The 12,957-nt window shown below is 41.6% G+C and overlaps 1 protein-coding gene across 14 annotated transcripts in view; it reads left to right on the forward strand.

The window, feature by feature from the left end:
• Nucleotides 1-12,957, forward strand: part of kmt2ca (lysine (K)-specific methyltransferase 2Ca) — a 489,348-nt gene that overhangs the window by 121,214 nt on the left and 355,177 nt on the right. For all 14 annotated transcript variants that reach the window (XM_059639788.1, XM_059639789.1, XM_048520987.2 and 11 more), the window contains one exon: nt 5,211-5,293. In XM_059639788.1, the coding sequence (XP_059495771.1) occupies nt 5,211-5,293 (83 nt within the window). The remainder of the gene's footprint in view (nt 1-5,210; nt 5,294-12,957) is intronic.

Here is a 12,957-nt window from a genome sequence, read left to right on the forward strand (position 1 = left end):
ATCAGTACTGCCTCATGCTCCCATGAGGAGCTCGAACAGTTTGTCCACTTCACTAATGCCTTCCATCCCAACTTTAAGTTCACCTGGACCATCTCCGATACCCCCCGCTCTCCTTTCTGGACCCATCTGTTTCCATTTCTGGCAAGCACCTGGAAACACATACCTGTTTCAAGTGTACTGACTCCCACAGCTGCCTAGAATACACCTCCACTCACCCACCTTCCTGCAAAAATGCCATCCCCGACTCCCAATTCCTTTGTATCCGCCGCATCTGCTCCCAAGATGAGACATTCCACCCCTGGACTTCCCAGATGCCCTCGTTTGTCAAGGACCGCAACTTCCCCTCCGCAGTGGTTGTGGTTGAAAGCACCCTCGACCACATCTCTTGCGTTTCCCACAACACACCCTCCCTGCAATATCAACAAAAACAAAATTCCCCATATCCTCCATCCCACCAACCTCCGGATCCAGTGCATCATCCTCTGCCCCTTCTGCCACCTGCAATCTGACCCCACTACCGAGGACAATTTTCCCTCCCCACCCTTATCTGCCTTCTGGAGGGACTGCTCTCTCCATGACTCCCTTGTCTGCTTCACGCTCCCCATTAGCCCCACCATCACTGACACTTTTCCCTGTAACTGCAGGTAGTGCTACACCTCCCCCCTCGCTCCCATCCCAGGCCCCAAGAAAACCTTCCACATTAGCATGTGTTTAATATGGTGTACTGTATCTGCTGTTCCTGAAGTGGCTTCCTCTACATCGGAGAAACCAAGCGGAAGCTTGGAGACCACTTTGTGGAACACCTATGCTTGGTTCGCGACAAAAGCCTGCAATTCCTAGTTGCGAACCAGTTCAACTCCCCGTTCCTGCTCCTTGGATGACATCCTGGGCTGCCTCCAGTGCCACAGTGATGCCACCCGAAGGTTGCAGGAACAGCACCTCATATTTCGCTTGGGAACCCTGTGATCCAATGGTCTCAAAGTCTTCCCACCCCGATTGCATCCAAAATCAGCCCAGCTTGTCCCCACATCCTTGACCTGTCCGTCTTTCCTTGACTGACCTACCCGCATCCTGTCTCCTCACCTTTACTGACTCCATCCCGACCACCTTGACCAGTCTGTCTCCTCTCCACCTATCTGGTCCTTTTATCAGTCTTTCATCCACCTCCCCCCATCTCTCAATTTCAGAATCCCCTTCCCCTCCCCCATTTCTGAAGAATGGTCTAGATCCGAAACATCAGCTTTTCTGCCCCTTTGATGCTGTTTGGCCTGCTATGTTCATCTAGCTCTACACCTTGTTATCTCAGTTTTTCAGGTTGATGCTTTTCAAGAGACGTGAGTTACCTTCATTCAAAAGTTAGCATAGTTTTACCAAAGAAGGGAAAATTTGCATTTAATATATAATCACTTACTATGAAGGCAATTTTTGAAAATCAGTAAAAGAATACTGCACCTCCATTAGAGTTCAACCTTTGGTGCTGCTTGGAGTTGTCACTTATTGAAATTAATAGAGCAATGATTTGTAGTGGGCTTTTGGGGCCAACTTCACCTTGGTTGAACTTGTGACTTCTGATAACTTCAGATTTTAGTTGGTCTATGATATAACAAGAAAAATTATACTTACAAGTAAACAAAGGATTTGTAAAGAATCTGTCTGTGAGAAAAAGCATTTAGTTTGCTGTGATCTCAAGAATAAAGAATAGCTGAATCGTCTGGTCATCAGCTATGGTGTTCATGAGGTGCTGCAAAATATCTGGTGGACTTTACCATATGAGGAACTTGAAGGAACAATCAGAAAATTCCCTCAGTCAGAATGGGTGCCATTTGTTCAGTTGCTTGATAGCAGCAAATTCAAATAAAAGGCATTTGGTACACATGTTGTCTTTATGTAATCTTTAAGGGTGATTAGCGGTCAGTGCACTCATTTCTAGGCAGAGAATTTGAGCCAGAAGTTGTGCAAGTACTTCTTTATGTAGCAGGTGCTTGAGTCACTTAGATGTATAGGTTGCGACAGATAACCTGCAGTATTCAATATGTGCTGATGTCTTGTCTTGGTATTTGTTTAAAATACGTTTCTGTTTGAGTCATGTTTTCCACATCAAATAAATTGTGAAAAAAGCTATACTTTTAAATCTGAAAGTCTAGCTAATGAAAGAGCAACTTAATTGCTCATGTAAATGAATGTGCCAAGTGCACTCCATTCATTAAATGTCAAATTGCTAAAGAAAGTGATGTCCATCATCTCACAAAACAGCCTACTGTAATGCTAGTTCACTTATCACACAAGTTTCCCTTTTTAAAGTTGCACGATAATCAGTTCCAGACACACATTACATATTGTATGTTGAGGGCAGGCCAAATTGTTGGTGTCTTGGGAGATGGTTTACCACTTCAAGCAAGTTTGAAAATTGCTTCCCTTGACTAGAAGGTGAGTAGCATAGCAAAGAATAGAAGATGTTGAGGTAATAGCAGTCATTGACATAGAATTCTGCTTGGGTGTTTACACAGAGTTGTGAGAGCATGGAATGCGTTGCCAGCAGCAGTTGTGGAAGCAAAGTCATTGGGGACATTTAAGAGACTGCTGGACATGCATATGGTCACAGAAATTTGAGGGTGCGTACATGAGGATCAATGGTCGGCACAACATCGTGGGCTGAAGGGCCTGTTCTGTGCTGTACTGTCCTATGCTGTACTGTTCTATGTTCTATGTACACGTCGGTCCAATATTGTAGATTTGTATTAGTATGTCACTGGACACAAAATAGGAATTACATGACATTTGAATAAGGCCTTCAGAGTGAAGACTGTGGTGAGGTAATTTGCAGGTCTGTACGTAGAACATAGAGCATTACAACACAGTACAGGTCCTTAAGCCCTCGAAATTGCGCTGACCTGTGAAACCAATCTGAAGCCCATCTAGCCTATACTAATCCGTTATCGGCCATATGTTTATTCAATGACCATTTAAATGCCCTAAAAGTTGGTGAGTCTACTACTGTTGCAGGGAGGGCATTCCATGCCCTTACTACTCTCTGGGTAAAGTACCTACCTCTGACATCCGTCCTATACCTATCACCCCTCAATTTAAAGCTATATCCCCTCGTGCTAGCCATCACCATCTGAGGAAAAATGCCCTCACTGTCCACCCTGTCTAATCCTCTGATCATCTTTTATGTGTCTATATTAGATATTAATCAATGCAGTTGTGGCCCAATTATATCAAGTTACAAGATTGCTATAGTTCTGTAAAGTGATTGCTTTTGTTAGATATTTTTCCTTTCTAGAACCCAACTGAGCACTTGAAATTATTCATTGAACATGACCCAAATATCAAAATTCTGGATTCAACTGTTGACACTTTATGGTTGAGAGACTAGTTGTCCTCATTGACAATCACTCAATAACGAGTATGATTGTCCACCTACAATATTCCATGAGAGTTGTGGGTCCTTGTGTCTTTCAGTATTAGCCACATCACAACACACAAAAATGGAAAACAATTTTTGGGCCTTTCATTATGACTAGTCAAAGGGTAATATTGTCACATGGCTCCAATTAAGGAATATTCAGTGCTGTCCTACAGTGAAATTATGGTCAGAGCGAGACTTGAATAAATGAGAATTTATTTTTCCTCCTAAATTGGAAGTGCACATATATTCATTTAATGTTTTATGAAATTCTATTGAATATGTTAAAAATTGAAACTATTAAGTAAGCCAATATATTTTTCAGTGAATTTTGCCTGCTTGTCAACTGTCATTAATTTGATTCACTTGTTGGACATTGGCATTGCTGGCTAGACTGCCATTTATTGCTTGTCTCTTGTTGCCCTTGAGAAAGTGGTGAGCTGCTGCCTCGAACTGCTGTAGTTAGTGTGCACTAGGTATGCCCAAATGCAGTTAGGAAGGGAATTCCAGGATTTTGACCCAATGACGGTGAAGGGATGTCAATATATTTCCTAGTCAGGATGTTGAATTGATTGGGGAATTTGTAGGTGGTGGTGTTCCCACGTGTTTGTTGTCTTTGTCCTTCTGTATGGAAATGGTTGAGAAATTACCAGATGCTGTCCAAGGATCCTTGGTGAATACAACATTTTTTGTAGAAAAAGGGACAAAAGTGTTGTCTGCCATTTATTTTAAATTATACCAGGCCCCCCTACCAAAGGGCCCCTGGTGTTCTTTCATCATTGTTGAGTTAAAATCCTCGAGTATTTTCAACAGTGCATTTTGTAGATGATACACACTGCAGCTACTGAGTGTTGGTAATGTAGAGAGTGAGTCTGTGTGAGTGTGGTGAATTGAGTGGGCTATGTCATCCTTGATGTCAAGCTTCTTGATTATTGTTGGAGCTGTGCTGATCCAGGTAAGTGGGGAGTATCCCATCACACTCCTGACTTGGACCTTCGTAGGTGGTGGACAGGTTTTGGGGAGTCAGGATTTGAGCTACTTGCTCCAGTATTCCTACCCTCTGACCTGTACTTGTATTCACTGTGTTCATGGTGAACCCAGCTGAGTTTCTGATCGATGGTAACCCCCCAGGATGTTGATAATGGGGAATTCAGTGATGGTAACTCCATTAAATGTGGTGGGGTATTGGTAAGATCAGCTATTATTAGAGAGAGTCATTGCTTGGCATTTGTGTGGCATGAATATTATTTGCCACTTTGGTTTTCAAGCCTGGATATTGAGCCTGATATTTTGGGGATAAAAAGACTGCTCCCCTGAATGCTGTTGAGATAAAAATATCAACTCCATCACATTTTTGGAAGTCCAGCATCTTTCCAGTCAGATGTTCCAACGTTCTACAGCTGATTAATGTGGCTTAAAATTCTAATGGGAGGTAGTGAGCTGAATGTAAATTATTTCAATTGTCCTCATTGACAATCACTCAATAACGAGTATGATTGTCCACTTACAATGTTCCACGTGAGTTGTGGGTCCTTGTGCCTCTGAGCCTAATCCTAGAGCTGCATCTGCAATCACAGGTTTTTCTTGAGATGGAGTTGGTTCTTGACCTTGAGATCGTTGAAATTCTTTCCTTCGGTTTCTTTTCTGTGCATTTCCTTGCTGCCGGGTGCTCTTAAAGAATCGTGTTCCTTCACACGGGAGCTTTCTCAAAGTCAGCCTTCTAGAAATGCATGTGCAGATGAAAAAGTACCTACTTGTTTCCAAGTTGGATCCATTCCTCAAGCTTGCTAACTCTTAATCGCAGGTCTCGGAGCAGGGGGAGGACGGTTATTGAAGATGATGACAGTATGGATGGATTGGAGACAACAGAAAATGCGATGGAAGCAGGTAAGAAATTACTTTTTCTGATAATTTTGAATTGAGAATTTTGTTTTTCTTCATGTGTTCAGAAGATGCATCTTAGGCTTGGAATTTGCTAGTGGAACTGGAAAATACCAAACATCAAGTTGAAGCTCATTCGGAATAATTTAATAACAGAGCTGTCCTCAGCCAAATGTTTTAAGCTGAAATAAAAGCAAAACTGGATCTGGAGATCTGAAACAAACAAAAAACAAAAACTTCAGTTCCGGCAGCACCTGTGGCAAGAAAAGAGTTAATGTTTCAAGTCCTGTGACTCCTCTTCAGAACAAACCTTTCTTCTGAAGAAAGGTCACAGTACTCAATGTTAACAATGTTTTCGGCTATTTGCTGTCCACAGTGTGCCAGTCTAATGGATATTTGAGATCTAAACTAATCGGAGCAGAAAATATTGAGTGGATTGATTAGAGTATTTAAGTGTTTTGATGCTGTGATTAAGAAAAGATGACTTTGGATTATGCATCAGCCAAATTTTTTGCTGAGAGCTCAGAGGATTAAGCTGATTGTTATTTATATTGTCAGAATAAGAAAAGCTTTGGCAAAGAGACAGGAATGAAAGTCAACCGAACTTCATATTTCATAGAATTCCTACAGTGTGGAAACAGGTCCTTTGGCTTGTACACAAATAGAAAACTTTTTTGTAGAAAAAGGGACAAAAGTGTTGTCTGCCATTTATTTTAAATTATACCAGGCCCCCCTACCAAAGGGCCCCTGGTGTTCTTTCATCGTTGTTGAGTTAAAATCCTGGAGTATTTTTAACATCGCACCACCACCAGTTGAGTAGTTCCTAGTTTCTCTTCTACTTAGTGGATATGGAGAACATGTTTCCACTGTATCAGAGATAATGGGAACTGCAGATGCTGGAGAATTCCAAGATAATAAAATGTGAGGCTGGATGAACACTGCAGGCCAAGCAGCATCTCAGGAGCAACAAAAGCTGACGTTTCGGGCCTGGACTCTGATGAAGGGTCCAGGCCCGAAACGTCAGCTTTTGTTGCTCCTGAGATGCTGCTTGGCCTGCTGTGTTCATCCAGCCTCTCATTTTATTACCATGTTTCCACTGTATGCAGGCCTTTCAGGATTCTGAATATTTGTGAAATCCCCCTCATCCTCTAAAGTCCATTGAGCAGATCTAGACTCTTCAACTGCTGCTCAGTTGAAGAGCCCTTCAGCCCTGGGAGCATTGTTGTAAACCTCCTCTAATCCTCTTCCAAGGCTAGCACATCATCCTTTAAATACTTGGCCCAAAACTGTTCACAATGTTCCAATTGTGAACTGAATTGGAGCTTTATTCAGCCTCAGCAGTACATCCCTACTCCTGTATTCTAGAAATGACATTTCTTTGGCAGTTAGGAAGGCAAATACAATGTTAGCAATTTAAATGTGCATTTAACCTTAGGGTAATCCTGAACCAGAACTCCCAACTCCCCTTGTGCTTCAGATTTCTGAAGCCTTTTCCCATTTAGAAAATAGTCTCGTCTTCCTTTGAAAGTATATAACCTCATGTTTTCTCACTTTGTATTCTATCTGCCACTTTGCCCACTCTTCTCGCCTGCCCAAATCCTTCTGCAGCCTCCCTCCTCAACACTATCTGTCCAGCATGAGAAATATACACTTATAGAAAAACAAGTTAATACTGGACAGTCAGCATGGCTATATCAAGGGCAGGCCATGTCTGCCAGATTTGTTTGAGGTGACAACAGGCAGTGTATGAGGGTAGTGTTGTAGATATGTTTTGAGTTTTCGGACAGCATTTGATATGCTGCCACATGACATGCTGGTTAGTAAATTAAAAATGTTTAGGATTGATGGGTCCTTGGCACTATTAATTAGAGTTCCGGCGATGATCTGTAGTTTGGATTGTGGATGAGGCTGTTGACTTGCTGCTGAACAGGCTTGTTCTCATTTAGATATTTTGTTACCATGCTAGGTGATATCATCAGTGGACCCTCTGATGAAACGATGTTATTCTACTCCATTTGAAATTTATACTGTTTGATCTATTATCGTGAGTAGTATACCATGTGCAAATCCATACAGAACAAAACTAGAAATTACATACTCACCATAACGGACCAAACTGTATAAATTCCTAGTGGGATAGAATAATATTGCTTCGTCGGAGGCTCCGTTGATGATGTCACCTAGCAGGGTGATTAAATGTCTGAATGAGAACAAGCCAGCTCAGCAAGCAAGTCTGATGATGCTAAACTAGGGAGAATATTGAATTGTGAGGATGATGCTAAGCAACTTCAGAGGGATACCAACAAGTTGGCCAAATCAGCAGACACCTGGAAGGTGAATTGCAATGGACAGAAATGTGAGGCAATGCATCTTTGTAGAAGAAACAAGAGAAAGTAATACAGGCTCATTGGTCCAACTTTGAAGGGAAGTACAGGAGCAGAGAGACCTTGAGGTTCATGTGCATAATTCTCTAATGGTGGCCAGGCAGGTTGAAACAGTTATTAAAAAGTCTTACAAGATCCTTGGATTTAATAAGAGTATAAAAGCAAGGAAATGATGGTACACCTCCACAAATCATTGGTCAGACTACATCTGGTGTATTGTGTTTGGTTCTGGGCACCCAATTTAAAGAAGGATTTTAAAGCACTGGAGCAGGCCCAAAGGAAATTTGCGAAAATGATACCAGCAATGAGGGATTTTAAATACAAGGAAAGATTGGAGAAATTGAGCTCATTCTCCATGGAGCAGGGAAGATTAAGGGTGACCTTGATAGAGATGTTGAAAATTTAAAAATCATTTTGACAGGCTAAAGAAGGATGTTCTGTTTCTACAAATTGGTACGTCAGGAACTAGGGGTCACAATTTTAAGGTTGTCATCAAGAGAGCAATGAGTGAGACAAAGGGAAACTTCTGAGGGTTGTTAGCATTTCGAATGTGCTGCCTAGGAGAGTGATGGAGATGGGCTCCATAGGAGGTTTCTCAAGAGGGCTGGAGATATATAGTTGAAAGTGATGAATTTAGAGGGTCACAAAATAACTCCTTTTGACATGTTTCAAAATTCCACTTACTACAAGGGCATTTCATACAAGAGTTCAGTTATCCAAGCTTATGAAGTTTAAAAAAAAAATTTCCATACCATTTGGAAGTGATAAATTTAGAGAAGATAGGGCTGGAGAGTGGGATTGGCTGGGTAGCTCTTTCAGGAGACACAACATACACAATTGGCTTCCTTCAGCACTGTAAAATTCTGTGATTCTAAGGTAAAATGGGACTGCAGATTGATATTGCTTGCAAACTTGACTATATCTGGCTGTGTGAACTCTAGCCGTACTACTCAATCATGGTCACTTAGGTTATAGGCTTGAGCCAGGAAAGCAGCAGAATTTCAACAGTGTTGTGAATCAGTAGGAACAGTACTCTACCACTGCTGAAGCAAAGGTTGAATGGAGTATAGTTGTTGAAGAATATGTTAATGAAGCCACTATTTTTGAATGTTTTATAATTTGTAAAGGCTGTTGGTGGGTGGGACTATATGTTGACTGCATTATTAGGCTGAAATGAAGCTTAAGAGGAGATGGTTGGAGAGGTTCAGTGAGAGTTGGAAGATTATGCTTCAGTTATACGGGACATTTGGTAAGATTGCATCAGGACTGTTTGTATATTACTGGTCTCTTATTTACAGAACGATGTTAACTTACTGGAATAGTAGTTCAGAGAAGGTTTAATACAGTAATGATTGCCTTAGGAAGAAAGGCTGAACAGAATAGGCCAGTTTCCCCCTCAAGTTTAGAAGTGGCTGTAGAAATAGTGGATGCATTGGTGGTCATCTTCCAAGGTTTGATAGATTGTAGGACAAGACTCTGGAGATTTGAGGCTAGCTAATGGAATCCCTGTGTTTAAGAAATGAGGCAAAAAGAGAAGTGCTGGGAATTATAGACTAGTCAGCCTGACGTCAGGAGTGGGATAATGAGTCCAAAAAGATTAGAGTTGTACAGCATAGAAACAGGCCCATTTGGGCCACTGTGTTTTTGCTGATCAACAAACACTAATCCCATTTACCTGCACTTGGCTTAGCCTCTGTGCCCTGGCATTTTAAGTGCTCATCCTGACGCTTCTTTAAAATCGCGAGAATTTTTGCCTTCATCACACTCAAACAGCATGTTGTATATTGACCGACTGTCTGGATGAAAAATATTCTCATTTCTTTTAAATTACTTTTAAATCTAAACTTATGCCCCCAGTCTTAGACTCATCTTCCACGGGGAGGAGATCGTCATGATCTACCCTGTCAGTGCTTCTCATAATTTTGCATACATCAGATGCTCCCCTCAGCCTTCTCTGCACCAAGAAAAGTAAATCCATCCTCTCCTGTCTCTTCCATAACTAAGACTTTTCATCCTGTACAACATCCTGGTGAATCTCCTCTACAATTTGACCAGTGCAGTCACGTCCTTCTGACATGGTGGCGATCAAACTTTTGCACAGTAATTCCATCTGTGGCCTAACCAATATTTAATGAAGTTGTAACAAGACTTACTTTCTCCTATATTCTGTACGCAGCCTAATGAAGGCAAGTATCCTGCATACCTCCTTCACTGCCCTGTCTGCCTATGCTGACACCTTCAGGGATCTAGGGAACTTGTAAACCAAGGTCCCTTTTTTTGTTCCTGAATATTCACTGGGTGTCCACCATATATTGTATTCTTCCTGAAGTAACTTCAGAGGCCAGTATCCCATCACAGTCACCCTTTCTTTACACGTGGAGAGTCCTTGGTGCAGTCAGCTTTCAGAATGAACAAGTTGACTGACATTCAGTTCATATGTCAATCAGGGATCCCTTTTTAGGCTGTTAATCTGGTCCAATCAGGTAACTCATTCTATGAGGTCTGTCCAGCTGACCTTGTTATAATCATTACAGTTCCTTCATTAGACCTCTGAAAATACATAGGTTTAAATTCCAAGTACCATTGTTCTGCCCAGTTTACCGTTTCATCAATATCAGACTGTAGCCAGAGAAGATCCTGCTCAGTATCAAAAACAACAACCCCAATTTTCATGTTATCTGCAAACTTACTAATCATATCTTCATATGATTATTCATATCCAAGTCGTTAATGTACATTAGAAATTGTTGGGGTCCCAGCACTGAATCCTGTGGTATACCATTGTAACAATTAGGGGAAAAATGTCTTCTACCATCTTTCACCTCCTATTTGTAAGCAAAGTTTGGACCCAACTTGCCTTAGATCCCACGAGCCCTTACGTTTTGGATCAGCATTCTATGTGGAATTTTATCGAAGGCCTTACTGAAGTGCATGTAAAACATGAGAACAGTGCTACCCTCATCAATTTAGTCACCTTTTTAAAAAAAAATCAACTAAATTAGTCAGACAGGGTCTCCCTCTCTCAAATTTGTGCTGACCTATCCTTGATCAATCCCTGACTTTCCAAGAATTGATTAACCCTAGCCTTCAGGACTTCTTCCCATTCATTCGCCTAACAATTTTATTAGGCTAACTGGTCTATAATTACGGATAAATCAGTGTGGAACTGGGGGAATACAGACAACATCAGAGGAGCAGGAAGGTTGATGTTTTAGGTTGGGATAAGAAGGATCCTGACCTGAAAAGTCAACTTTCCTGCTTTCTTGCTGCCTGGCCTGCTGTGTTCCTCCAGCTCCACACTGTTTTATCTCTGACTCCAGCATTGGAAGCCCTTACTATCTCTGGTTTGTAATTACCATGGTTATTCCTGCTGCCGTTATTGAGCAAAGGAACCACATTAGCTATTGTCCAGTCATCTGGCACTTCTGCCTATGGTCTGGCACCCAGCAGTCTCCTGTGCCTCCCATGGTGGCCTGGAACACATCTCATTAGACTCTGGGACTTTATGCACCTTTATGCCTACTAAAACATCTGATACTTACTACTTAATCTTGGCCTGTTCTAGAACTTCACCATCCTAACTGAACTCCCTGGCTACAATGCTTCTTATCTGTGTTCACAGAAGGGAGAGACATTCACTTAATTCCTTCCCCACATTCACTGGCTTCACATACAAATTTCCCCTACAGTTTCTAATAGGTTCTACTCTTATCCTGGTAATCCTTGTTCCCCTTAAATTCTTTTTTTTAAAAAAACATATTTGAGGTTTTCCTTGAACCCGTCTGCCAAAGATATTTCATGGCCCATCTTTGCCTTCCTAATTTTAATTTTAAGCAACCCCTACACTCCCTAAATTTCAAGGGCCTCCCCTGTTTGAATATGATGTACCTGACATATGCTTCCTCCTTTTTCTTTAATAACCCTCAATAACCTTTGACATCCTTAAGAGGAACACCTGACTCTGAATTCACATTACTTTTTAAAAGGCTCGCACTTCCAAATGTAGACTTTACAGTGAATAGCTGCTCCAGTCTGTTTTCCAGATCCTGCTTAATGATATCAAAATTGGCCTTCCTCCAGTTTAGATACGTATGCGCTGTCCTTATCCCTTTTAATAATGACTTTGAAACTCAGCGTAACGGTCACGATCCCTAAAATGCTCACCCACTGAAAATTCGACCACTTGACCAGTTTAATGGATTAGGTACCATGTGCTGACACACACAACTCTCCTCTGTGCACTTAAAAAATTTTATCCCATCTAATCCTTTCACACTAAGGTGTTTCCAGTTAATGTTAGCAGAGTTAAGTCCCCTACAAATATAGCCCTGTATCTCTTGCACCTTTCTATGATTCGCTTACATATTTCTTCCTCAGTCAGAGGGAGATAGTGTAATCCCAGCAAGGTAAGCACCCTTTTTTTATTATTTCTAAGCTCTACCCAGATGACCTCATGAAGACCATGTGAGGATATCCTCCCTCATTACTGCAGTGATGATATCCTTTATCAATAGTGCAATGTCTCACCACTCTTACACACCGCTCCATTATGCCTGAAACTTCTGTACCTTGAAAGGTTGAGCTGCCTGTCCTGTCCTGTTCTTCAACCATGTACTAGTGATGGTAACAAGACCATATTTACAAGTGCTGATCAATGCTTCAAGTTTATCTGACTTACAAGTCAAGCTCCTTGCATTAAAATAGATACAGTTCAGCCTTCTAGACCTCCTATGTGCCTTATCCTACCCGTGTCTTTTCTGCCTACTAGACTGTCCTAGCATTCTGTATCTGTTTAGACCTGGCTTTGATTTGATTTTATTGTCACTTGTACCGAAAAACAGTAGAAAGCTTTATTTACAAGCGGCGCAGGCAGATCACAGCAAGCAAAGGATGTACAGATCAAAAAGACTTTGGTGCATACAGGTTATTTGGCAGGTTACATTGCTGACTCGGGATCACATCACAGCTGTGTTGAGGGAGGATACATTGGAGGAATCTTGTGGTGAGGCATTAGGTGCAGCTCAAGAGTAGGAAGGGTGAAATTGCAATGCTGGCAGTTTTCTCTAGACCTCCGAAAGCCCACGTGAGACAGGAGTAAATACGTAGTCAGATGCTAGAAAGGTGTGAAAAAAGCAGGGTGCTTGTGGGTGACTTCAATGTTCCTCATATTGACTCTGACTCCCTTAGACCCTAGGGCTTGGATGGATAGCACTTTGTTAGGTGTGTCCAGGAGGGCTTTTTGAGACCATATGTTGGCAATCTCTCGAGAGAGGAGGCTATACTAGA

This window comes from Stegostoma tigrinum, chromosome 2 (genome assembly GCF_030684315.1).
Source record: "Stegostoma tigrinum isolate sSteTig4 chromosome 2, sSteTig4.hap1, whole genome shotgun sequence".
NCBI lineage: Eukaryota > Metazoa > Chordata > Chondrichthyes > Orectolobiformes > Stegostomatidae > Stegostoma > Stegostoma tigrinum.